The following is a 25,689-nucleotide window of genomic DNA, read 5'->3' on the forward strand; positions in this document are numbered from 1 at the left end:
TCAATTATCTTCATATGTAGCATTCCCATATTATAAGTTTATGCTGCTAAGAAAAATTAATGACTTATATTTCCTGTAAAAAGCAAAGAATCAAGAGCCTGAAAAGACAAGCCACAGACTGGGAGAAAATACAGTAGTTCCCCCTTATCCTTGAGGGATATGGATGTTTGAAATCACGGATAGTACCCAGCCCTAAGTCTTTTCTTACATATGCGTACCTATAGTAAAGTTTAATATATAAATGAGGAACAGTAAGAGATTACCAACAATAACTAATAAAATAGAATGATTATAACAATATTCTGTGATAAAAGTTATATAAATGTGGAGCTTATTGTACAATATTTACATAACTTTTATCACAGAATATTGTTATAATCATTCTATTTTATTATTGTTGAAGTTTTCCCAAAATAGCTTATTGTACAAATGTAATGCTTTTTCCATCCTAACTGAGCACTTATGCACTGTGGCCATAACTTTTGCAGTTTGAAATGTGACAGTAAAACTAGATTTCTGTTTCCTTCCTCAAAATTTCATGAAGAGAAGATTCAGTCTTACCGTATATCTTACCAAACGCGGCATACGATTTTTTTTCTCAGATTGAAAACTTTCACTTTTTCACCTCAAGGAAGCACTTTATGGTTTCTCTTTGGCATATTCAAATTGCCAGAACCACTACTCTTGTGTTTTGAGGTGTTTATCAAGTAAAATAAGGATTACTTGAGCTCAAGCACTGCGAGACCACAACCGTGGATCTGATAACTGAGATGGCTCTTAATAGACTAACAGAATCAGCGGGATGAAGGAACAGACCACGTCCTGAGTGGGGTCGTGGAAGAGTTCATCACGCTACTCAGAAAAGCTTCCGATTCAAAACTTCGTTTTCTGGAATTTTCCATTTAATATTTTCAAATCATGGAAAGTGAAACTGCAAATAAGAGAAGGCTACTGTATTTGCAAAAGACATATCTGATAACAGACTGTTATCCATAATATACAAAGAACACTCAAAATTCAATGATAAGAAAACAAACAAACAAGACTAAAAATGGGCCAAAGATCTTAACAGACACCTCACTAAAGAAGATATACAGATGGCACATGAAAAGATGTTGCATACCGTACCGCATCAGGGAAATTCAAACGAAAACAATGATCTACCACTACTTACCTTTTAGAATGGCCGAAACCCAAAACATTGACAACACCAAACGCTGGCAAGGATGTGGAGCAACAGGAACTTTCATTTACTGCTGGTGAAAATGCAAAATGATGTGGTCATTTTTAAAGATAGTTTGGAGGTTTCTTACAAAACTAAACATACTTTTACCATTTCCAGTAGTTGCACTGTTTGATATTTACCCAAAGGAGTTGAAAACTTATTATACACAAACCTGCACATACTTGTTTATAGCAGCTTTGTTCATCAGTGCCAAAATTTTGAAGCAACCAAGATGTCTTTCAATAGGTGAATGGATAAAGAAACTGTGGTGCATTTAGATAACAAAATATTACTCAGTGCTAAAAATAAATGAACATTCAAGCCATGAAAGGACATGGCAGAATTTTAATCTAAGTGAAAAAAAGCCAATCTGAAAAGGCTACATACACATACAAAGGTATAATTCCAACCATACTGTATTCTGGAAAAGGCAAACTATAGAGACATCACTTTGCCAACAAAGGTCCGTCTAGTCAATGCTATGGTTTTTCCAGTAGTCATGTATGGATGTGACAGTTGGACTATGAAGAAAGTTGAGCATCAAAGAATTGATGCTTTTGAACTGTGCTATTGGAGAAGACTCTTGAGAGTCCCTTGGACTGCAAGGAGATCCAACCAGTCCATTCTAAAGGAGATCAGTCCTGGGTGTTCTTTGGAAGGAATGATGCTAAAGCTGAAACTCTAGTACTTTGGCCACCTCATATGAAGAGTTGGCTCATTGGAAAAGACTCTGATGCTGGGAGGGATTGGGGGCAGGAGAAGGGGACGACAGAGGATGAGATGGCTGGATGGCATCACGGACTCGATGGACGTGAGTCTGAGTGAACTCCGGGAGTTGGTGATGGATAGGGAGGCCTGGCGTGCTGCGATTCATGGGGTCACAAAGAGTCAGACATGACTGAGTGACTGAACTGAACTGAACTGATAGAGACAATAAAACAATCAGTGGTTGTCAAGGGTTAGGTGCAAGGGTGGGATGAACAGGTAAAGCATAGAGGATTTTTAGGGCAGTGAAAATACTCTGTGTGATGGATATATCAATATGTCATCATAAATTTGTCTAAATCTATAGAATATACAATACAAAAAGTAAACTCTAATGCAAACTATGGACTCTTGATGATAAAAATGTGTAACTGTAGGTTCATCAGTTGTAGCAACTGTAATACTCTGGTGAACAGTGTTAATATTGCGGGAGGCTATGCAAGTGTCAAGGCTTCCCTGGTGTCTCAGATGGTAAAGAATCTTCCTGCAATGCAAGGGACCTGGGTTTAATCCCTGGGTCAGGAAGATCCCCTGGAGGAGGAAATGGCTACCCACTCCAGTATTCTTGCCTGGAAATTCCATGGACAAAGGAGACTGGTGGGCTACAGTCCATGCGGTTGTAGAGTCGGACATGACTAAGCAACTAACACAGAAAGATGCAAGTGTCAGGGTGGGAGGTATAAGAGAACTTTTTATACTTTGCACTCCTTTTTGCTGTGAATCTAAAACTTTTTTGAAAAAAAAGTCTATTTTTCTTTAAAGCAAAGCAAAATCCACTTATAAGAGAATGTCTATTCTTAAGGAGGGAAAAAATGTGCACTGTTTGGAATATTATAACTTTGTCCATGCTCTTCCTCCCCTGAGAAAATTGCTAAGTCTAACCTTAATCCCAAGATGCAAGAATTACTGCTCAACAGGGCCTTCTTAGTAGGTGTGTTACAGACAACCCTGGAAGAAGACCGAGGGAGAGAGAGGAGATAGACAGAGAACAAAGCCTTCCATCAAGTGCAAAACAGATTTTATCGACGGTATAGCATTTCTTAGCTTCTTCTCTGCCTTAGTGACCATCTCTACTTGAAAATAACTTGCCTCAACAGTTGATTTCGTGAATATTGAATACTGATTTTGTCATTGTTGTTTTCCAAAGGAGTATTGGATTTCGAATGTATGATTTCATGAGTACACAGACAGCCAACAACTTATATACAGTGGCAGATCCTCTTTTACAGAAGAAGCGAATGAAAAAGACAAAGCTGGTTTATGCCAAGGAGGTCCATATTTTCTCTCTCTTCTAAGAACCTACTTTCTTTTAGATTTCCTCTCCCCTGGGTTTTCATTAATCTCATGAATGTACTTCTTAAGGATAAAAATGTTGGCAGACTCTGGATGGAACAATTCCCTCAGCCCAGGGGAGATGGTTTGTCTTATATGCTGACTTGTGTCCCCATCCCTCATTTATATGTTGAAATCCTAACTACCATACCTCAGAGTTTGACTATAATTGATTACAAATCTTTAAAGAGGTAACTAAGCTAAAAATAAGGTCATTACAATGGGGTCTAATGCAGTCTGACTTGTGTACTTTTAAGAAGAGGAGATCAGGACACAGACAGTAAGGCCAAGTGAACACTCGGGAAGAAGACAGTCAAGGAGAGAGGTCTCAGAAGAAACCAACGCTGACAACATCTTGATCTCAGACTTCCAGGTTACAGAACTGTCAGAAAACACATTTCTGTTGTTTAAGCCACTCTTACAGTCGTGATAGCCCTGGCAAACTAATACCATACTAAGAGTAAACCCTTGTGACTCTAGCACTCCCACAGTGCTTCAATCCAGAGCCTCTTAAAAGCAGTTCAGACACTTGCTAACATAATTATAAAGAACCTATAGACCTTCTGAATTCATTCAACAAACATTTTTGAGCTTGTTCTGTGCATCAGGTACTGAGCTAAATGCAAGGGAAAAAAGAGGAACTCTCAAGAAGCTCAAGAGTAAATAAGACCCCAAACCATCCTCCAGAATTCACAGTCTTAAAAGTAGACAGGCATATAAGGAGTTAATTTCAATGTGCTATCACTGTTGGTAAGACTGTAGTATGACAATGTGCCAAGGGCTATGGGAACTTCACTGGAAGGCAGGAGGGGTATCAAATAGGATGCCATACCTAGTCTAAGTCTTTAGTAAAAAGTAAAAGTGTGCCAAGTAGATGAGGGGAGAGAGACGTTTTAATGACAGGAATACCACAGACAAAGGTAGGAAATAGGAAAGTGGCTAGAGTGTCAGGTGATGAGTGAGAAGGTCAGGATAACTGAAGTTAGGATGATATGAGGGAGGCTGGGAGGAGAGACTGAAAGATTAGGGTCAGACCAGGGAGAAATATCAATAACCTCAGATACGCAGATGACACCACCCTTATGGCAGAAAGTGAAGAGGAACTAAAAAGCCTCTTGATGAAAGTGAAAGAGGAGAGTGAAAAAGTTGGCTTAAAGCTCAACATTCAGAAAACGAAGATCATGGCATCTGGTCCCATCACTCCATGGGAAATAGTTGGGGAAACAGTGGAAACAGTGTCAGACTTTATTTTGGGGGGCTCCAAAATCACTGCAGATGGTGACTGCAGCCATCAAATTAAAAGATGCTTACTCCTTGGAAGAAAAGTTAGGACCAACCTAGATAGCATATTCAAAAGCAGAAACATCACTTTGCCAACAAAGGTCCGTCTAGTCAAAGCTATGGTTTTTCCAGTGGTCATGTATGGATGTGAGAGTTGGACTGTGAAGAAAGATGAGCGCTGAAGAATTGATGCTTTTGAATTGTGGTGTTGGAGAAGACTCTTGAGAGTCCCTTGGACTGCAAGGAGATCCAACCAGTCCATTCTGAAGGAGATCAGTCCTGGAATTTCTTTGGAAGGAATGATGCTAAAGCTGAAATTCCAGTACTTTGGCCACCTCATGCAAAGAGCTGACTCATTGGAAAAGACTCTGATGCTGGGAGGGATTGGGGGCAGGAGGAGAGGGGGACGACAGAGGATGAGATGGCTGGATGGCATCACTGACTTGATGGACGTGAGTCTGAGTGAACTCCGGGAGTTGGTGATGGACAGGGAGGCCTGGTGTGCTGCGATTCATGGGGTTGCAAAGAGTCGGACACGACTGAGCGACTGAACTGAACTGAACTGAACAAAGAGTTGGGTATGCCAAATTTGGATTTTAACCTGAAAGCAGTGGGAAGCCACCAGAGATTTTTACAGTGAAAAGTCATGATCAGACTTGCTCTGAGCATGATCTCTCTAGTAGCCTGGAGAATGAAATGGTTTTGGGAAAAGGTGGGCTGCAGAAATACTGGATGGCAGGGAGGATGATAAAGCCTTAACTGAAGCAGTGGTTTGGGGGTACAGAAAGCAGTCCTGCTTTAGAAATACTGCAGGGGTCTGGAAACTTGCACTATGACGATTTTAACACTTCTACTTCTATATGTGCTAGTATGGGAAAGGTGCTTCCAGCTGTAAGACACTAGGCAGGATTTACTTTTTCTGTACCAGATGTATAAATAAATATAAATACCATTGCTTCCTTAAACATACAGACGTTATCATCTTAATAAAACACACAATATATTATTTACTCTTTAAAACTATAATTCAAAAGAGCTAAATTTCCTTGTATTTTGTTTAAATTTGAGAATAAGCTTTCTTCAAAAAATATAGTGTAATTGGATACAGGTAAAAATGAGTATCATTTCATCATAGCATATCTGGTACATTTGTGATTCTTCTAAGTTGGACTTGCTGGAAAGTGTTTATTTGAGGCACTAGAAAGCTTTGGAAAATACACTTGCCTAGCTCTGAGTCTTCTATTACCTATCTTGAGTAGTTTATTCAGTCTCACTAGGGCTCAGTTTTCTTATTTCTAAAATAATACTCTTCTATATTATTTAATAATATTAATTCTATATAATAATAATCTAGTAATATTAATTTTATATAATTCTAATAATATTCTAAAATAATATTTCTTATTTCTAAAGGGATAAATTTCTTGATCCTTAAAATTCCTTCTGCCTAAAATCCCACGAGGCTTTTTCTCCCAGAAGAAATACTGTTCTTGAATCTTTTTAAAGGCAATTTTTACGTTTTAAAAAGGATACTTTTAGTTTTTTTCAGAAAATATTTCTTGGAAAGTATATAAATCTTGTTAGATGTTTTGAGATTCATTAAAAAACAAACAAACAAAAAACTTACCTGAAGCATTCTGCACGATTAAAACATTACCATTCTTAGCACTCAGGGGAATGTACTAAAACCTCAGTAGGTTCAACTAAGTTTTAGGGTGAATAACACAACGAACAAATGTGCCTCTTCAGAGAAATATAAAGCTGACTAGGGTAAATACAACTGCAGGAAAATTAACAAGCCAGACGATTTCCTTTTCCCCTTCCTTGGGAAACCTGTATGTCTAAAGGGAACAGGGCTCTTTTGGGAGAGAAAGGAGAGATTAGGGAGGGAAGTTTCTCTGATTTCTTTATGCCCTGCCTGCTGATGTCGGCTTTCCTCTCCAGTTCTCGCTGTCTGATAAGGAATTGATTCTTGCCCTCCTCTCCCTCCCTCCCTTCCTCCCTCCCCCTCTCTTCCTTCGCCCTCAGCCACGGTACTGTCCTAGCAAGTGATGCTGTCGGAGACAGGAGACGGGCGCGGAGGAGGCACCGCAGCCGCAGGCGCCGCGGGGCAGGAGAGCGTTCCCCAGCACTCGCGCCCCGCTCGGCCCAGAGCTTCCTCCTCGCGGCCACGGGCGCGGCTGCTGCCCCCGCGGTTTGAAGGTGCGCGCCGGCGACCCGGCGTTGGTTCCCGCCTCTAACTGCTCGGTCTTCGGCTGCGCGGGTCTCTCTTCCTGCCTCCCCGCCCGGGGCAGCCAGGGGCCCGCTGGAGGTGGGGAAAAGGCGCCGCGGGGAGAACGCGCCTCGGCGGCGGTGGAGACCGAGGCCGGCGGCCGGCATCCTCGCGCTCGGACCGCGGCCGGCGCGATGTCCAGCAAGGTCAGGAAGTGCAAGGAGCAAGCGAGGGTGACCTTCCCCGCGCCGGAGGAGGAGGAGGAGGAGGGCGAGGACGAAGGCGCGGAGCCGCAGCGCCGCCGGCGGGGCTGGAGGGGCGTCAACGGGGGACTAGAGCCGCGCTCGGCGCCCCCGCAGCGGGGACCGCGCGCCTACTGCCCGCCGCCCTTCTCGCCGGGGCCCGACATGTAAGTACCCGGCTGGCCCGCGGCCCGTGCCTCGGGCGGGGGGGCGGGCAGGCGCGCCCCTGGCCGCCCCGCGCTATGCCCCGGACCTCCAAAGTCCACCCTCCGTGGCAGTCCTATTCGGGGCAACTCGGGTGGGCGGTAGACCTAGGCCGGGGTCTCGCCTCTCTTGGTCCTGCTCTGTGGGACTCCGGGGACGCCCGAAGGCGTGGCTGGGGTCTCTGTCCCGGCTCCAGCGCACGGACCAGCCCCGCGGATGGAAACAACGGACGCCAGACACGCTGTCCAGTAAGCAGACGCCAGCTCTCCTCCAACCGAGGATGCGCGCACAGCCGCCAGTGGTCTGGGGGCCTCGCGGAAAATGTTCCCCGGGGTCCCCGAACTGCCCCCGGCAGGTCAGAGAAGGGGACGGTGTGCTTAGGCCCCGGCGTTCAGCGTGGAGCCACCCCGGGAACCTGAGTCTCTTCCGACGCTTCCGGCCGTGGGGAGAAGGGAGCGGACGGTGTGTGGTATAGTGTGTGGGTGGAAGGTCTGCCCGGACGCCTTTTTTCCCGACCGTCCATTCACAGTCGGGGCTAACCTGGAGCCGAAGCCCGGCGGGTCTCCCGGGGGAGAGTGAGCGCGGGGCGCCGCGGGAACCGCCTTAGAGCTACTTGGAGTTCCCAGGCGGCTCAGGGTCAGTAACTGTTCCTTTTTTAAAGGAAGGTAGAGGTCCGCGCTTTAATGCCTGAGCAACAACAACTTTTCTTAATTTCCAAATCTTGGAAACAGCCTCTCTGAGACGCAGAGAGGATGAAGAAGAGAGTGGTTAGTTTTATAGGGTGCATGCTCTCTGTTTCTTTTGTCACGTACCTTGGACGTTTAGCAGGGTTTACTGTCTTTTTAGGAAGAGCGCACAGATAGGTAGAGACCTTGGGGCCAGTCTTTGCGGGCGGCACTAACCGCTTGGGCCGGGCAAGGGACGGAGGTTCCGCAGCGCCCCCTGCTGACCGCGAGCTGCACACAGCTACGGTGTGAAGCCTGTGGGGCGACCTCGACCCGGCAGGATAGTGTGCAAGGCTGAGCTGGTCAGTGTCCGCTCCTAACTCGGCTGGACCGGCCTAATTAAAAGGAGAACTCAGTGGCTGGGAAAGGTTTCTGATTTTAAATGAGCGACGCATCCCAACGTGGTTCAGGTATTGCTGAAGATTAGCCTGGAGTGGAAATGGCCCAGGAAATGGAGGGAAGGTAGGTCCTTTGAGATTAAAGCCCCGGCCAGCTCGCTTCCCCGCCTCCCTAAGGTTTTAAGACATTGTCCATATTCCCTTTTGCCAGTCTGGTTTTTAGAACCCAACTCAGTTTCTTGATTCTTTAATTATTTTTCTTTTGTCTTAAATCCACACTAAATGGGACACCAGAGCGCGCTTATCTGAGAAAGTAGGGTGAAGCAAAGATTATACACTTTGCTTTCTGAAGCTTGAGGTCAATCACACAAAGCGCTAGCACAAATTCTAATGTAGACTTGCGCTCTAACTGATAATAGAACATCTTTCTTGGCTATCTGCTGACTTTACATAACTCAACAGGTAAATGTTGTTGTATATTTACTTTGTAAAGCGGCTGAAAAGACTGTCATGTGACGGAGATACGTATTAATAAACGTTCCTTCTGAAGGTAGAGCCGCAAGCTCTTCATGTTTTTTCCAGGCCTGTAACTTGGTAATAGCAGAGACTAACTTGATATTTGTAGCAGAGATTATCTGTTTATTCCAACTTTGAGTGGAATATGGCCACAGTTTAATAGCTCAGACAGTGAACACAGCCCCAGGACGGAATTGGAGAAGGATATCCAGTCTGTCAAAGCCCCAGGGTCATTTTCAGTAGGCAGAATAGAACAGCCAAATTTAACAGTCAGAGGGATGCTGAGGGTAGAATCCCACTTTTACCAAAAAGATTCCTTGACATAACCCTTTTGCTCATTTCACTACTCCGTGCTCCAGTATTCCATTTGGGAATTTTAAATAGACTGAATCAGGGGGAATAGTGTCATCTGCTATATCACTAGCAAGAGTTTTTTTTTTAAATTATCCTTTGATAAAATTGTTGATAGAGCCATTGATTCAAGCCAAGACTTCCCTTTTCCCAATTGTTTGCAAACCTAGGATCAAGGAGTATACTGTTTGCATGATTAATTCAGTCTGAAAGTTTTAAAAAATATTTAATAAAGTCCAAAAGCATTTGAAGTCAGTTCTTGTGAGTTTTAATCTGAAGACATTCCTTAAACATTTACATGTGCAAAGTTCAGACTAGGTACAGCAAGCCACAAAGATGAGTATGACAACTTTACTGCACTCAAGGAGTTTAAAATCTCGTAAGGGAGAGGTGGAAATGAAGCCGGGATAAATAATTATGCTATTAGAGTAGAATGAGTGCATAAATACATACATACAAGGAGAGAGCTCTGCAGAGTCAAGTGCCAAGAGGAAATGGACAAAATAAGATTATGGAGAAATCAAGAAAACCTTTTATGAGCCTGAAAAGGTAAATAAGATCAGAGGCAGAAAGAGAGTGGGCAGTTAATTCAAGCACCCCACCCCACTCCACCCCTATTCCAAAGTGCCCGGCATGTCCAGGGAATATTAAGTTTTATTGAAACATAGATTGTGTGTAAGAGAGCAGTGAGATTTAGCTGGATGTGTTAGTTTGGGGCATTCATGTACAGGATCTTGTATGTCAAGGAGAGGCAATAGGGAGTCATTGATTGTTTCAGAGCAGCAAAGGTTTGATCCAAGTCACTCTGAGAAGGGGATGGATTGAAGTGGCAATTGGCAGAATGTAAGTAAATACCTTAAAAAACTACTGTAGCTTTCCAGGCTGAGATTAGGATCTGTGATAGTGTAGGACTGGTGGGATGGAATGGGGAGAGATAGGAAGTGGGGATACCCAGAAAGAATCTATGGGAATTTGCCTATCCATGAGGCATTTAAAGAGAAAGCAGGGTCAGAGGTGACTTTGTGATTTTGATGTGGATGAATAAGATCATGATGTCATTGTTGAAAAAAAAGAAACTAAATGATCTGACTTTTCAGATAATTTTCAAATACATATCAAACAGGAAGAAAGGAATGCAAGTTTAAAGCTTGAGAGAATTTGAGGGTCTGCTGTCTGATGGGAATTGTTTTCAAGTTGTGTAAAGGAAGGAGTGCGAAGAGAAAAACAAAGGAAGCCTGAGTTAGTTTTCTGAGGGAAATTTCTTTGTTTAGAGGGGCAGAAAGAAAGAGTAGCAAGCAAAAGATACAGAAAAAGATGAAGCAGCAGGTGGTGCAAAAGCAAGGCTGCCGAGAGTTTCAGGAAAAGGGAAGAATAGTAAGGTTAAGGTCCTTTGTTGTCCACCTGAAACTATCACAGCTATTGTTAATCAGGTATACTCCAATATAAAATAAAAAGTTTAAAAGTAAAATGAAAAGGGAAGAATTGACCCACAGTTGGCGAACACTTGGTAAATCAAGAGAGAAACTTTGTGGGAATTACCTAGCGGCCCAGTGGTTAGGATTTACTGTCAAGGGCCAGTGTTCGGTACCTAGTTGGGGAACAAGCTGAATAGCTTGGCCAATTAAAAAAAAAAAGAGAGAGACAGAGAGAAACTTTGTGAGTTTACGTTTAGTAAGAAGACTCATCCCTTACACTTTACACTTTTTTGTACATGCACAAAACCATTAGATTTCTCAGCATCGTTATCTTTAAGAGAAAAGGCTTCTGCAAGAGAAGATTTTGGGGAATTCCTTGGTGGTCCAGTGGTTAGGACTCAGTGCTTTCACTGCTGTGGCCCTAGTTAAATTCCTGGTCTGAGAAGTAAGACTTGCAAGCAGCTAGACCAAAAAAAAAAAAAAAAAAGCAATGAACATACCTAAAAAAAAATAAGAAGAAAAGATTCTGTTTAGTTTTTCTTGACGTGCTGCCAAAAATTTGTCATAATAAAAGCCGTAATTTGTATTTATGTAATACCTCATGCTGTCATTTATATGAATTAACTTGAATCACACCTCTTTAAAGCAGGTTTTATCATTTGGCAAATGAGGAAATTGATACATAGTAAAGTCAAGTCAGTTTCTAAAGATTAATTAGTAAATCAATTACAGAGCATCTGTATTCTATAGAGTATTATTAACTATAGTCCCCACACTCTGCATAAGATCTCCAGGCTTATTCGTCCTGCATAACTGCAACTTTGTACCCTTTGACCAACATCTCCCCAATTTTCCCACCTTCCAGCCCTTGGTAACTATGGTTCTACTCTCTGCGTCTATGTATTTGACTTTTAAGATTCCACATATAAATGGGGTCATGCAGGTTTTTTTTTTTCCTGTGCCTGGCTTATTTCACTTAGCCTAATGTCTTCCAGGTTCACCCATGTCATAAATTGCAGTATCTCCTTTGTTGAGGCAAAATAATACTGCATTGCATACATATATACCACTGTTTCTTTTTCCATTCATAGTCTATGATACTTTGTTTCCGTATTTTGGCTATTTGCTAAGAGGGTAGATTTCAGGGTTTCGCATTAATACACACCCCAAAGATAACTATGTGAGGAGCTAGATGTGTTAATTACCTTGCCTGTAGTAATCATTTCTCTATTGTACAGTTGACTCTTGAATAACACAGAGGTTAGGAGCACTAGCCTCCTGCCCTGGCCAGTCTAAAATCCACGTATAACTTTTGACTCCCCCTGAAACTTAGCATAGCCTGCTGTTGACCAGAGCCTTGCAGATAACATAGACATTGTTTATGTATACAAAATATACATATTTTGTATGTTTTTTTTATTATATAATTGTATTCTTCAATAGATGCTGCAGTGGTAAAGAATCTGCCTGACAATGCAGGAGATGCTAGTTCAATCCCTGGGTCAGGAAGATCCCCTGGAGAAGGAAATGGGTAACCCACTCTAGATTTCTTGCCTGAAAAATTCCATGGACAGAGGAGTCTGGAGGGCTACAGTCCCTGGGGTCACCAAAGTTGGACATGACTGAGTCACTGAACACACACACACGCACGCATTCTTCAGTAGTGTGAGTTAGAGCAAGAAGATGTTATCAAGGAAGAGCCTATTATGCAGTGTGAAATAAATCAGAGAAAGACAAATATTGTATATTAATGCAAATATATGGAATCTGTTAATAGAAAGGTGGTACCGATAAACCTACTTGCAGGGCAGCAGTGGAGCCACAGACATAGGGAACAGATTTGTGGACACAGGTGGGGAAGGAAAGGGTGGGACGAATTGAGAGAGTAGCATTGAAACATATACATTACCATGTGTAAAATTAGATAGCCAGTGGAAATTTACTGTATGATCCAGGGTTACACTTTGTGGTAACCTAGAGAGTTGAGATGGGGTTGGAGGTGGGAGGGAGGTTCAAGAGGAAGGGGACTTATGTGTATCTGTGGCTGATTCATGTTGTTATATGGTAGAAACAAACACAAAATTATAAAGCAATTATACTTCAATTAAAAATAAATTATTTTTTTAAATCATAAGGAAAATTTACATTTACAGTATTGCACTGTATGTATTGACACCATGCTTATGTCATCTGTTTACAAAATTAATCATCTATCAGTACCTACAACAGTGTTGTCTTATATGATACAAAATACTGTAGACGTTCTATGTATTACTAACACTGGATATCAAAAGTGAAAAAATAATGTGAAAAAAATTCATATTTATTTGCAGGTGTAATGATTCCTGCATTGATAACAAAGAAGCAGCAGTGTGCTTGCTTTTAGGGTAGCCTAATATAATTGATACGGCTGCTTCACAGTAGCCCGCCTGTTGGCTAAAGAATGAACCATTGCAAAATTTTTATGGCATACAATATTACTGTGCCATCTTCATAATACAGTATTGGAAACATGATTTTTTTTTTAAAACCACTTACCTGTGGTGATAGGTTGTTGCAGTTTCTCCAATTGGAAGAGAGGAAGGGAGAGAGACAGGGGCATACTATATGATAATGTAATTCTTTGAAAGCAGAGTTATAAGGTAGTAACAAAATTAAAATTATTTTTATTAAACATATTGAAAGTATATTATTTAATTATTTAAGCATATTTTAATTAAATATCACTCACCTTATGCCCACTTAAGGGATAGACTAGTATTTATATACATCTTATGCTTTCATGACATACCTAACTTTTTCTTAGTTTTTTCAGTATTTCCAAGCTACAGAGTTCAGCAGAGTTTTTTTTTTTCCACATTGTCACAAATCTCCAAATCGTTTTCCAATATACTTTTTAAAAAAATGTGTACAAATGGACCTGCGCAGTTCAAACCCATGTTGTTCAAGGGCCCACTGTGTATGTATATCAAATTCTATTATTATACACCATAAATATATGCAATTTTTATTTTGAAAATTATATAAAATAAAGCCACAGGGTGATTAGGAGATTTAAAAAATACCAGAGTGTCTGATGCTCAACTTTGTCTGATAGGAGATTTGAAGATGATCACACAGTGCCTTGTAACTCAGATTATCTACTTGAATGTTAGTTTCTGTGGTGCTGGCCCGTGACAGTCTTTAAACCTAGGCTTAGCTTTGCTGTGGGATTGAGAACAATGTTGTACCTGTTGGCTTGGGTTCCTGACTGGAAGTAGAATGTCCTTCCCACCACTGCAGTGGAAATCAGAGATTTGCCAAGTCACTGTAGAATCTCCAGAGAGAGAAATTTGGACTTTAAGGACCAAAGTTGGACTAGCATTGTTAAGGAAGAGGCAGGTTTCTCTTCAGTTATGATATTCAAGAACAGCACAGCACAACATTAGATTTGTTGTTGTTCAGTCGATCAGTCATGTCCTACTCTTTGTAACCCCATGGGCTGTAGCATGCCAGGCTTCTCTGTCCTTCACCATCTCCTGGAGCTTGCTCAGACTAATGTCCATTGAATCAGTGATGCCATCCAACCATCTCAGATTCTCTGTGGTCCCCATCTCCAGCCTTTAATCTTTCCCAGCATCAGCGTCTTTTCCAGTGAGTTGGCTCTTTGTATCAGGTAGCCAAAGTATTGGAGCTTCAGCTTCAAGCATCAGTCCTTCCAATGAATATTAGACTTGAGACCTTTAATAATCTGAAATTTTGAGTTGTATTTTTAGTTTATCCCATAGAGTAGTAATTTCACTGTGTATAATATAGAGTCATTTTGCTGTTTTTTTGTAAATTATTCTTGCTTACTTGCTTACTTCACTTCAGACGTGTCAGACTCTTTGTGACCCTATGGACTGCCAGCCAGGCTCCTCTGTCCGTGGGATTCTGCAGCCAAAAAAACTGGAGTGGTTGCCATTTCCGTCTCCAGGGTATCTTCCTGACCCAGGGATCAAACTCCCCTCTCTTGTATCTCCACTAGCGCCACCTGGGAAGTCCAAAATTATTTTTGTATAGTATCAAAGTAATGCATGAATACAGTTTTAAAACTTAATGCTAAAAAAAAAAAAAAAGGCTTATAAGATCAACAGCAAGCCCATGACAGTCCCCAGTTTTTTTTCCTTTTTTCTTCCTGTCCCCTCCGTTTCATTACACTTACAACTCCTTCAAGTACCGCATTCTTGTTATTCATGTGTTTTAGATAGCATCAGTATTCTCAGGTGAAAATCTCACTCACAACTTTTATTCTCCCCCATCCTCCATCACATGATTTATCACAATCTGTGGTTAATAATTCATCATTATGATCATGTAATTATTATTCACTGCAGAGTCAAGTAGTACAGTATAATTACATTTCTTTTCTTTTATAATTAGTTGTTTTTCTTGGCGTATTTTCTCTATCTTGTTCTTTCCTCTTCAGCTAAATCCTTTAGTCTCTGTGTGTTTTTTCTGGAGACATCCCTTCTAAAAGCCTCTGGCTTGGTTTGTTTGTCATTTTTAATCCTTTTTTTTTTTTTTTTTTCCCGTCAGGAAGCTTTTAGATTGAGCTGTTCACTAGTGTTGTTCTGAAATGTCTAAACGATGCCTTGATACGAGTCTTTCTCAATTCAGTGAATGCTTCATTGATGAACCCTTTCAGTATTTGGATATTATGCCCTTTGGTTTGGAGAGGTTTTCTTGTATTATTCCTTTTATTATTCCTATGCACTATTTTCATATTTCTTCTTTCTTTCTGGAATTTCTGTTATTTGGACTTTGGATCTCCTAGACTAATCCCCTAGTTTTTGTATCTCTTCTACCATATTTTCCAGTGATTATCTTTTCTGTTCTTTGTGAGATATTTCCTTGACTATATTTTCCAACTTTCACTGTTTTTTTTTTCAATTTTATCTATCATATTTTTAATCTCTAAGAGCTCTTTTTGTCTAATGAGTATTTCTTTGTTATAGCATTCTCTCTTATTTCAGAGATGAAATATTTCTTTTTAAAAAAATTTCTCAAGGCAAAAAGGATTCAGTTCAGTTCAGTCACTCAGTCGTGTCCGACTCTTTGCGACCCCATGAATCGCAGCACGCCAGGCCTCCCTGTCCATCACCAACTCCCAGAGTTCACTCAGACTCACGTACATCGAGTCTGTGATGCCATCCAGCCATCTCATCCTCTGTCGTCCCCTTCTTCTCCTGCCCCCAATCCCTCCCAGCATCAGAGTCTTTTCCAATGAGTCAACTCTTTGCATGAGGTGGCCAAAGTACTGGAGTTTCAGGTTTAGCATCATTCCTTCCAAAGAAATCCCAGGGCTGATCTCCTTCAGAATGGACTGGTTGGATCTCCTTGCAGTCCAAGGGACTCTCAAGAGTCTTCTCCAACACCACAGTTCAAAAGCAGCAATTCTTTGGTGCTCAGCTTTCTACACAGTCCAACTCCTCACATCCATACATGACCACAGGAAAAACCATAGCCTTGACTAGATGGACCTTATTCGGCAAAGTAATGTCTCTGCTTTTGAATATGCTATCTAGGTTGGTCATTACTTTTCTTCCAAAGAGTAAGTGTCTTTTAATTTCATGGCTGCAGTCACCATCTGCAGTGATTTTGGAGCCAAAAAAAATGAAGTCTGACACTGTTTCCACTGTTTCCGCATCTATTTCCCATGAAGTGATGGGACTGGATGCCATGATCTTCATTTTCTGAATGTTGAGCTTTAAGCCAACTTTTTCACTCTCCTCTTTCCCTTTCATCAAGAGGCTTTTTAGTTCCTCTTCACTTTCTGCCATAAGGGTGGTGTCATCTGCATGCTGCTGTTGCTGCTAAGTTGCGTCAGTCGTGTCCGACTCTGTGTGACCCCATAGACGGCAGCCCACCGGGCTCTCCCATCCCTGGAATTCTCTAGGCAAGAATACTGGAATGGGTTGCCGTTTCCTTCTCCAATGCATGAAAGTGAAAGTGAAATCTCTCAGTCGTGTCCGACTCTTAGTGACCCCATGGACTGCAGCGTACCAGGCTCCTCCGTCCATGGGATTTTCCAGGCAAGAGTACATATCTGAGGTTATTGATTAGGAGATAATAAACCTGGCTGTTAATATTCTTGAACTGGCCAGGGATCCCCCTCTTCTTGGGTCCTAGCCTCCCCTGGGCCTGGTATCTCCACATTTAGAGAATCTCTGTTACTATTTCTCCAGAGATTTGATATATTCTATTTCTTATGGGGATGTGGGAAGATTGTCACTTAATCATATCAGTTGGAGGTCAGCAATCTAGGGGCAGGGTTACTATGTACCACTTATACAAAATTTTAACTCATTCCTCCATTTTAGGCTCCTGCCTTGTCTCTTGTGGGATTTCTTTTGACTTTAATTTCCAAGTCTTTTCTGGTATTGGGTGGACCAGCTTGCTTTTTGTTATAAGCACTCTGGTTGGACCTTCCTTCTCTCTGTCAAATCACTCACCATTTTTCTGACTTATGTCTTTTTCATATATTGTAGTACTTCTGATCTCATGGAAGATGAAATTTGTGTTTTTTGTTATCTGTGTTGTTTAGGGGGGTAATTTTCAAGAGGTGAAGGGGTGAGAAAGGCCTTTATTCCATCATCTTGAAAGCAAATATCCCTACAGTTGTGTTTCAGGTGTTCATTTTAAGCCTAAGTGAAGACAAAATTATTAACAGGACCAAGATGGAAGAAGGAAGATTAATTAATTTTTAAAACTAATTATGACTGATCTTGTTAGACAAATGGAGTAGACAGTAACCTTTATAGTGTGATTTGTCAATCATCTGAAGTGCTCCACCTGAAATCATCTTAGAACCACACTTCCCAAATTTAACTGGATGTACAGTGTTTTGAAGAAGAAAAGAATGTCTGAGTCAAAAAGGATTTCATCTAGTCTGGCATCTTCTTAAACAAGTTAAAAAACTGAAACTGAAGGTTAACATTGAATTCCAGCAGTCCCCGGCCTTTTGACATCCCCAGTTCCCTTTCCTGTATTGTTGACACTGTGGGCTTGTTTGGGTTAAGCATTTTTCTCTTCCTCAGAGAAATTTGAGATGCATTTACTCCTAGGAGGAGCAACACAGGAAATTAAGTATTAACTCATTTATGAGATTCAATTAATTCATCATTTCAATTTGACTACTGATGGCAGATCAACTGGAGAAAGTTTGTAAGCTGAGTAGGAGAATTCAGAATGGGGCAGGGGCAGGGAGAGAGGAGATAAGAATATCTCGAGGAACAGTTGACCCCCTGCCAAATACCATTGATAGTGTTCTCTATTCTTAATATCAAGGAGGTGAAAGGATCCTGGACATCATCTGAACACTAGGTTAGAACTTTAGGAATTGTTCATTACTGTGCTAGGGTAGCAAATGTCTGTTCATGTTTTATCCTTATAAAACTTCATAGGAAATGTAATGGGAGGAAAACACTTGTTTTTGCAGAGCTCTGTGCTCTAGATAGGAAGGTATGCTTTCAACTTCCTGGCTCAGGGTTGAGATTGCCCTCATCAGGCAGTCAACACTACAGAGTCAGTCTGGCAGGGGAGCCAGATGAGTGGCCTGGGGAGGGTGTGCACAGAGGAATCTGGCCTGAGACAGAAGGTCCGGAGTTGGGAATTATGGCTGCCAACTTTACACTTATGGATAAGGGCTCAGAAGTGACTTTGTGAGATTAATTCGGATTGTTATAGCATTTTTAAAAAAAATTTAACATCTATGTTGGGGATATTTGTCTACACTTTTCTAGTAAAAAAAAAATGTCCCTGTTCAAAAGAAAACTCCCTTTTCTTTGCAGTATTCAAATAATAGGTGACAGTATGAATTTAGCCCTAGAATAAACCTTTTTTAAAAAATGAGAATTAAATGTCCACAGGTACATGACCTGTTGAGGAAAGTGCATGAGAGTACAAAATATTTTACACCAGTTTTGCATTTCTGCATATATTTTGTCAAATAGGAGTGATGTATATGGATTCTCTGTTGAAAACTAGATCTCAGGGTGATGAGATGGGGGCGAAATCTAAAAACCTCAGACTTTTGACTTCGGATATGGATGATAATGATAGAAAACAAGATCTTTTTGTTTTTAATAACATTAGAGGTTTATATGTATATAACTGATAGTGACTAATATAAATAGACAAATATAAACTTCTCGGGCCAGTAGAGGTTTTTTATTTTATTATTGAGTTCATTATTGTCTCAATTCTTGTTCAGTTATAGACTGAGTTTGTATTTCACGTCTAATTTCATTGTCACTAATCTTCCCGAAATAATAATAATTTGTCTTAGAAAATATTGAGTTTAACTAATGAGTTTGGTTTTGAAGATAAGCTTAATCATTAACTATAAGAGCTCATTAATTCTAAGATGCATCCTCTGTTTGCCCTCAGATTATCCTGACAAAACATAACTTTATGTAAGATTAAAATTAAGAACTATAAGATTCATCAGTTACTTTTTGCAGTGTAATTAAGGATTAAGCGTGATTAAGCAGAAATCTGCTTTTAAAGAAGAATGATTGTTCATACTACTTTATTCCTGATAATTAGTTTATGGTGAAGCTTTCAGTGTTCTTTTTTATAGAAGAATTACTCCAAATCCCCTCCCACCACTGCTTCCACACGTTATTTCGTGTGACCAAGGGTGTCCTTTAATCTGAAGAATGTCCACTTTCAAAGCCTTCAGTCTTAAATACTGATTTAAGCACACATCTATCTATGTCTCCAACAGACAGATATTCATCAGTCATGTACTAACAGCCAGGCCTACCGAAATACAGAGACAGTTTTTCTCCTGAATCATTAATATGTTACAGTTATTGTTGAGGAGACCGGCATGAAAGCAGACAGTCAGAAAGCGACTCAATAGTCAGTGGAGTTACACACAAAATGTGGTTCCTGGAAATAGAAACATCTAATTTCTAGAAGGCATTTACTTGAATGTTTGGGGGGGCACGTATGTTTAAGAAGAATCACCAAGAACTCCTGCAGGCAGTGGTTAGGGGTCCTTACCCCTGCTCCCAGTGGACCATTAGAGGGAGGAGCACACTCTTAAATGGTTTTTCTCTTTTCTGGTCTCGGCTGCTCAAGGGTCAGTGGGCCTTGAGAGGACAGGGAGCTTTCCTGAGAGGACAGGGAAAGTGATAAAGAGCAGAGATGGGAGCTTCCCTGCAACAAAGCTTCTTGTCTCCGACTTAGTCCCTAGGACATGTACCAAAATTAGTCAGATGTCTAATAGATTTATTAAAATGATACATGGAGAATTCTGAAGATAACACTGGCCAACAGAAACTCTCAGGGATTAATTACTGTGGAGACTCAAATATCTCTCCCGACTTGTAAGTGCTGGAATCTCTACATGTTAACTGTTCTCTGGGGTGGGAACCTTTAGACATGGAAGTGATGCTTTCCTGTTTTGAAATGGAGTGCCTCATCTTGCTGGTTTGGTTGCTTCCGGGACAACGAGCTGTTGAGCCGCACTTGGTGCCAGTAGATGCAGGCTGAGCAGGAGGTGGTGCAGGCATGGCAGCACCCACAGTGCTGTCCCCCTACACGAGACAGTCGAGCTGATTGGGCCCCTTTCCTCCAGCCTTGCACGCTGGTGCCCTTGGGGCGACTCAAGTTCAGAGCGTCCCCCCCTCTAGTTCTTTGCCTCCTCAATACACAGAGTAAGAGATTTTCAAAACGCTTTGTTTTTGATGACATTATTGAGGCTGTCAGATGCCCTTTCCTTTTTCCAGACACACTCACATGTAGGCATAGAGTGTAGCTGTCAGGTGTCTCCAGGGGCAGCTGCGTTGACTGACAGGTGCCGCGTGCCAGGGGGACTGTGGGGTTTGTCTATTTTTTGACTTTTCATCTCTGACTGTCTTGTCCTTTGTCAGTGCCTGCTGCTTCCCACCTTCATTACTACTTGCAATTATCACCATCCCCAATACGAGAACTAACATGGTGCTTGCTCTCTAACACTTGTCCCCCCTCCTCTGTGCTTTTCTCACTACTTATCTTCCAAGGCTCCTTCTGCCTTTTTTTTTTTTTTTGCCCTTCACAGAAGGACAGACTGGAACCTAGCCAGTGGGCACCTTCTGCTTCTTCACTGTGGTGAACTAAATAGTTAAAGCAATTTGACTGTTACTCTTGCTGCTTTAGCTCACATTGGTGATGGTGTTTACTTTGCTAGATGGATTGAGTAGCTGGTTAATTCTTAACATCATCTAAATAAAAGGTTTGAAGTGACTTCTTTACTGGTAGTCATTTGTTGCTGAGTGCTAAAGAATTTGTGATTAAATCCGAAGAGCCATTTCAGAAACTGTTTTCATAGAACCAAAGTTTTCCAACACATAAGCTAAGCACATACTTTTCTAAGAATTTTTTTTGGGGGATGTAGACCGTTTTTTAAATCTTTATTGTATTTGTTACAATATTGTTTCTGGTTTTTATGGGTTTGCAGGGTGCAGAGGGTTAGGCCACAATGCACATGGGATCTAAACTCCATAACCAGGGATCAAACCCACACCCCTTGCTTTGGAAGGCAAAGTCTTAACCACTGGACCACCAGGGAAGTTCCTAAGCATGTGTTTTAATAGAGCTGTTTTGATTTGCAACTTGTTATTCATTTTTCTTGTTCCCTAGAGACACCATGGTAAAGTAGAGAAACACTACTGAGGAACCTCTGCACTCTCATTTGTCTTTCAGTGACCTTAAGGAAGCTAACATTCTGAGTGAGTCACTTTATCTGTAGAATTAGCATCAGCTGACAAGTATTTCTGAACATATAATGTGCTATATCAGGCACTATAGAGGTGGCTAAGAAGTGTGAAAAAATAGGAAGTATAGGGTATTTATTCTCAATCAAACTCAGGGGACATGAATATCACAGGAGACAAAATCCAGGAGAGGGGCAAAACATGTATAGGTTTATGGGCAGATTAGCTATAGTACAAACGGTCAGGCTACAATGGTCCAGAATAGTTTCAGGAAGGTTCCAAAGTGGACAGAACCTTGCAGGTCTTCTAGTTATTAATCCTGTGAAGTTTTACCCTCTGTTTTCAGAGGTGTGATGCAAGCTGGACCACAGAAGATAGGAGGGGTTTGAACTGGTGAAGGGCCAAAATAAGAGTATGCCCAGGATGGAAAGAAAAGGAACATCCCCGAGGCAAGTGTAGCAGGAACAAGACAGCAGAACAACTTGGATGGGCAGCAACATGTAGCTCGCCGAGCAGACCTTTCCCGAGCGTCCCACCTGCTGACGAGGGGAGAAAGGTGACCAGATGTTCACTCTATGGGTTAAATTAGTTTTTCAAATTCTGTTTTGTTTTTTGCCTGCTAAACAGACATGTATTCTCATTCAACAAGTGAATTAAGCAATCAATAAATTAAGCAGTTAATTAAGCAATTATGTAAGTTAATAAGAAGGGAGGGCTTGCCCTACATTATCACAGGGATGTAGTCAACTAGGACAGTGTCTTCCTGGCTGTGAGCTGGTTTCTAAGGGACCTTTGCCTATGGATTCCTCCCTGCAGTCTCCTTGCAGTCTCTTTCTGGTCCGCATGACCATCCCTGGTTCAGGGCACTCAGGAGAGATGCTGTGAGGCCAGTTTCATTCATCTTAGTTTGATTCTATATAGTAAGTTTGTTTACTTGGGTAAGATTGCTCATGTTCTTGGAAAGCCACTCCTTCCCCTGCTCTTCTCAGGAGCATCTGGCCTTTGGCGGAGGGGAGTTTATGTGTCCCTTGGAGGGGCGAAAGGGTGGGATTCTCTGACTCTTTTGGTTTCTAGGCAGTGTTCATTATCTGTTTGGGTGCTGCTTTATCAGTGGCAGTGACTTGATCTTGGCTGACTCGCCTTTGCCACCTGCACGTGCTCTCTGGCGTATGTGGTTGCAGCTCAGCTCCTGGGGGTACAGAGCTCTCATAACAGCTGCAACATTGTCTTACAGCACCAGCGGTCATCTCTAGTCTTGGTGCAGGCTCCCTGGCCCTCAGTGCAGGGTCCAAACTACATGGAAGCTGAGGGTGACTTGAGAAAGCCCAAACCACGCCCTACGTAACCAGGCAGGACTGTTCTGATATCCAGATCAAACAAGCGGGTCACGAATCACCCCTCGCCCCGCCACCTCAGTGGTTCCTCACTTTATTGGACCACATCTTGGCTCTGACTTTCTGTTATTTCTTTCTTCTCCCAGGACAGTAAGCATCGTGGGTTTACTGATAAAAGTGGGAGAACTATCCTGTCTACGTGATGAGAGCCGTCAGGGATCAGGTTCTGTCAGAATTAATTAGAGACATAAAGGAACTAAGCAAATCCTTCCTCAAGACAATTTCCTTTTTCCCAGATTCTGCTCGCAAAATCCCATTTTTCTTGCAAAAAAAAAAAAAAATAACCTTACTCTCTCTCTCTCTGTGCACTCCTCCTATGTTGATCTTATTTTCCCCTAAACCCACCCAACTCTATACTCCACATTTTACCTCCAAGGCTGAAGCAAGATGTCCCGAGTTAACCAGGGCCAAGATCTTGTAAAAAGATCTTACAAAAGAGAAAAACACTTTGCTAATTTTTCAAAGACTATCCTTGATGGTATAGAAATACCATTGATAGAACCAAAATAAGCAGAATAATACACTTACTACCCTTGATAGTACAGAAATAAGCAATATAATATGTTTGTAGAACAGTGAAGAATGACTCTGAGGAGCAAGGGAAAAGAAGGTCGGTTAGGGAGAGTGGGGCAGGCTGTCGACATCCTGGAAAACCAGGTGGAGGACCTCGTTTGTTTTTATGTTTTGTTTTTAAGAGAAGTGTGATGGTAAAAGCAGAATTGAAGCAGCACCAGCTACTGGGCGTGGCTGTGGGGTACAAAGAGGAAATCAGAAGCAGCAGGAGAGAGAGAACAGGAGTCAGACTGGGCCCTAGGTTGGATGCCAGTCTTGGATGTTACTCTCTGTCTTATCTTGGCCAATTTCTTTTGAGCCCAATTTCTTTTGAACTCTTTAATAAGTTTTCTTATTTATGAAATGGGGGAAAATAATAGCTGCTTCATAGCAATGTTAGGAGAAGTAAAGATGATAGTGCATGACAGACAAGCACATACACCAGGTACTCAGTCAAGTTTAGTCGCCTTCTCTCATGCCATCTCTGCTGGAAAGCTGTTGTAATTATCCAGCCATGATGTGGAGGCTAGTGTTGTCAATGAGAACTGAAAGGAAGGACCTGGTACAGGAAGATCAGGTTTTAAGTGGTAATAAAGGACAGAGAATCTAAACGAATGTAAGGCTGTTGTCCCTTACCTGGCACTGCTCAAACATGTTATTCCAACTTGGCTTTTGGCAGGACTAGTGTGACAAGTGTTTACAGGCCTCCTCGTCTGGGATCACTGATCCGGGATAGCTATGTTGTTTTCATACTGGAAGTTTCCAACCTTCAGTGTGTATAGGAATTGCAAAGGATGCTCATTTAATATACATATTCCAGCCTCCACCCATATTGCAGGGCCCCACCCCTGAGAGATTCTGATTTAGTTCACCTTGAATGGGATCCAGCAATCTGCATTTTAATAGGTTCTCCAAGTAATCTTAGGCAGGTGGGCTTCATGTCCTACCATTATAAATCAGAGGAGTGGATGACAAAGTTGTGAAAACTGAGTGTTGCCTGTATTTTTGCCGCTAAGTAGAATGGAGCAAAAGATTGTCTTTGGGTGTGGAAAAATACTTCTTAGGAAGAACTTTTTATCTGCTTGAGTGTTTGGACAATTACTAAGGACCCAAAGTTTGTTTCATAAACCATGAAAAAAAATCTTTTTGCCTTAAGATACATGGTCAGTGTTTTACTCAGCTTAGGCTGTCATAACTAAGTACCACAGAGTGGGCGGCTTAAACAACACAAACGTATTTTCTCACAGTTCTGGAAGCCAGAAGTCTGAGATCATGGTACCAGTATGGTCAGGTTCTTGCAGATGGCTGCCATCTCACATGTCCTCACAAGGAGAGGGTGAAGCCGGAAACAAACTCTCTAATTGCTTAGGGCACTGATTCCATTGTGAGGGTTCTATGTTCATAGCCTTATCCCAGATCACCTCCCAAAGACCTAATCTCCAGATACCATATTGGGGGTTTTGTTGTTGTTTAGTCGCTAAGTTGCGGAGAAGGCAGTGGCACCCCACTCCAGTACTCTTGCCTGGCAAATCCCATGGACGGAGGAGCCTGGTAGGCTGCAGTCCATGGGGTCGCGAAGAGTCGGACACGACTGAATGCCTTCACTTTCACTTTTCACTTTCATGCATTGGAGAAAGAAATGGCAACCCACTCCAGTGTTCTTGCCTGGAGAATCCCAGGGACGGTGGAGCCTGGTAGGCTGCTATCTATGGGGTCGCACAGAGTCAGACAAGACTGAAGCGACTTAGCAGCAGCAGTCGCTAAGTTGTGTCCAACTCTTTGCAACTCCATGGACAGTAGCCTGCCAGGCTCCTCTGTCCATGGGATTTCCCAGACAAGAATACTGGCGTGGGTTGACATTTCCTTCTTCAGGGGATCTTCTCACCTCAGGAATCATCTCCTGCATTGGCAGGAAGGTTCAGACACTCAGCCCCCAGGGAAGCCTGCATTGGGGTTACATCTTCAACATGTGGATGTGTAGGGGCACACAGTTCAGTCCATAGCAATCTAATGTTACCAGCCATCTGTATCAGCTATGAAGGAAATTGCACCTGGTGCTTGTAGGGCAATTGATTTAGGTCAGTGGTTCTCCAAAGCTCTTACCAGAAGGAAGGCCCTATCCGATGTACCCTTGCGGTGCTAGATGAATCGATCCATTGCATGGGGATTTAAAGGTAAAAATATGTCTGGCAAAATGATTTTATTGTTAGCATTACTAAAGTTAGACATCCTCTCCCATTCACTCTTACCCCTTCTTTACTTCTCATCCTGGAGGAGATGCTTTGTCAAGACCATCTGAGATTTGGGCCACGTTTATACATTGTGGGGGAATTGATTGTGACTCATATCATTTTATTAGTCCGGATTAATGAAGCATATCTTAATACTGTAAGGAAAGGTTTAAAAAAGACAC

The 25,689-nt window shown here is 41.9% G+C and overlaps 1 protein-coding gene across 2 annotated transcripts in view; it reads left to right on the plus strand.

Moving 5' to 3' along the window:
- Positions 1-7,009: 7,009 nt before the first annotated feature.
- The window catches only part of TRPC3 (transient receptor potential cation channel subfamily C member 3), a 73,420-nt gene continuing 54,740 nt past the window's right edge, over positions 7,010-25,689 (plus strand). For both annotated transcript variants that reach the window (XM_068989992.1, XM_068989993.1), the window contains exon 1: positions 7,010-7,224. In XM_068989992.1, coding sequence (XP_068846093.1) covers positions 7,010-7,224 — 215 coding nt within the window. The remainder of the gene's footprint in view (positions 7,225-25,689) is intronic.

This window comes from Capricornis sumatraensis, chromosome 17 (assembly GCF_032405125.1).
Source record: "Capricornis sumatraensis isolate serow.1 chromosome 17, serow.2, whole genome shotgun sequence".
NCBI lineage: Eukaryota > Metazoa > Chordata > Mammalia > Artiodactyla > Bovidae > Capricornis > Capricornis sumatraensis.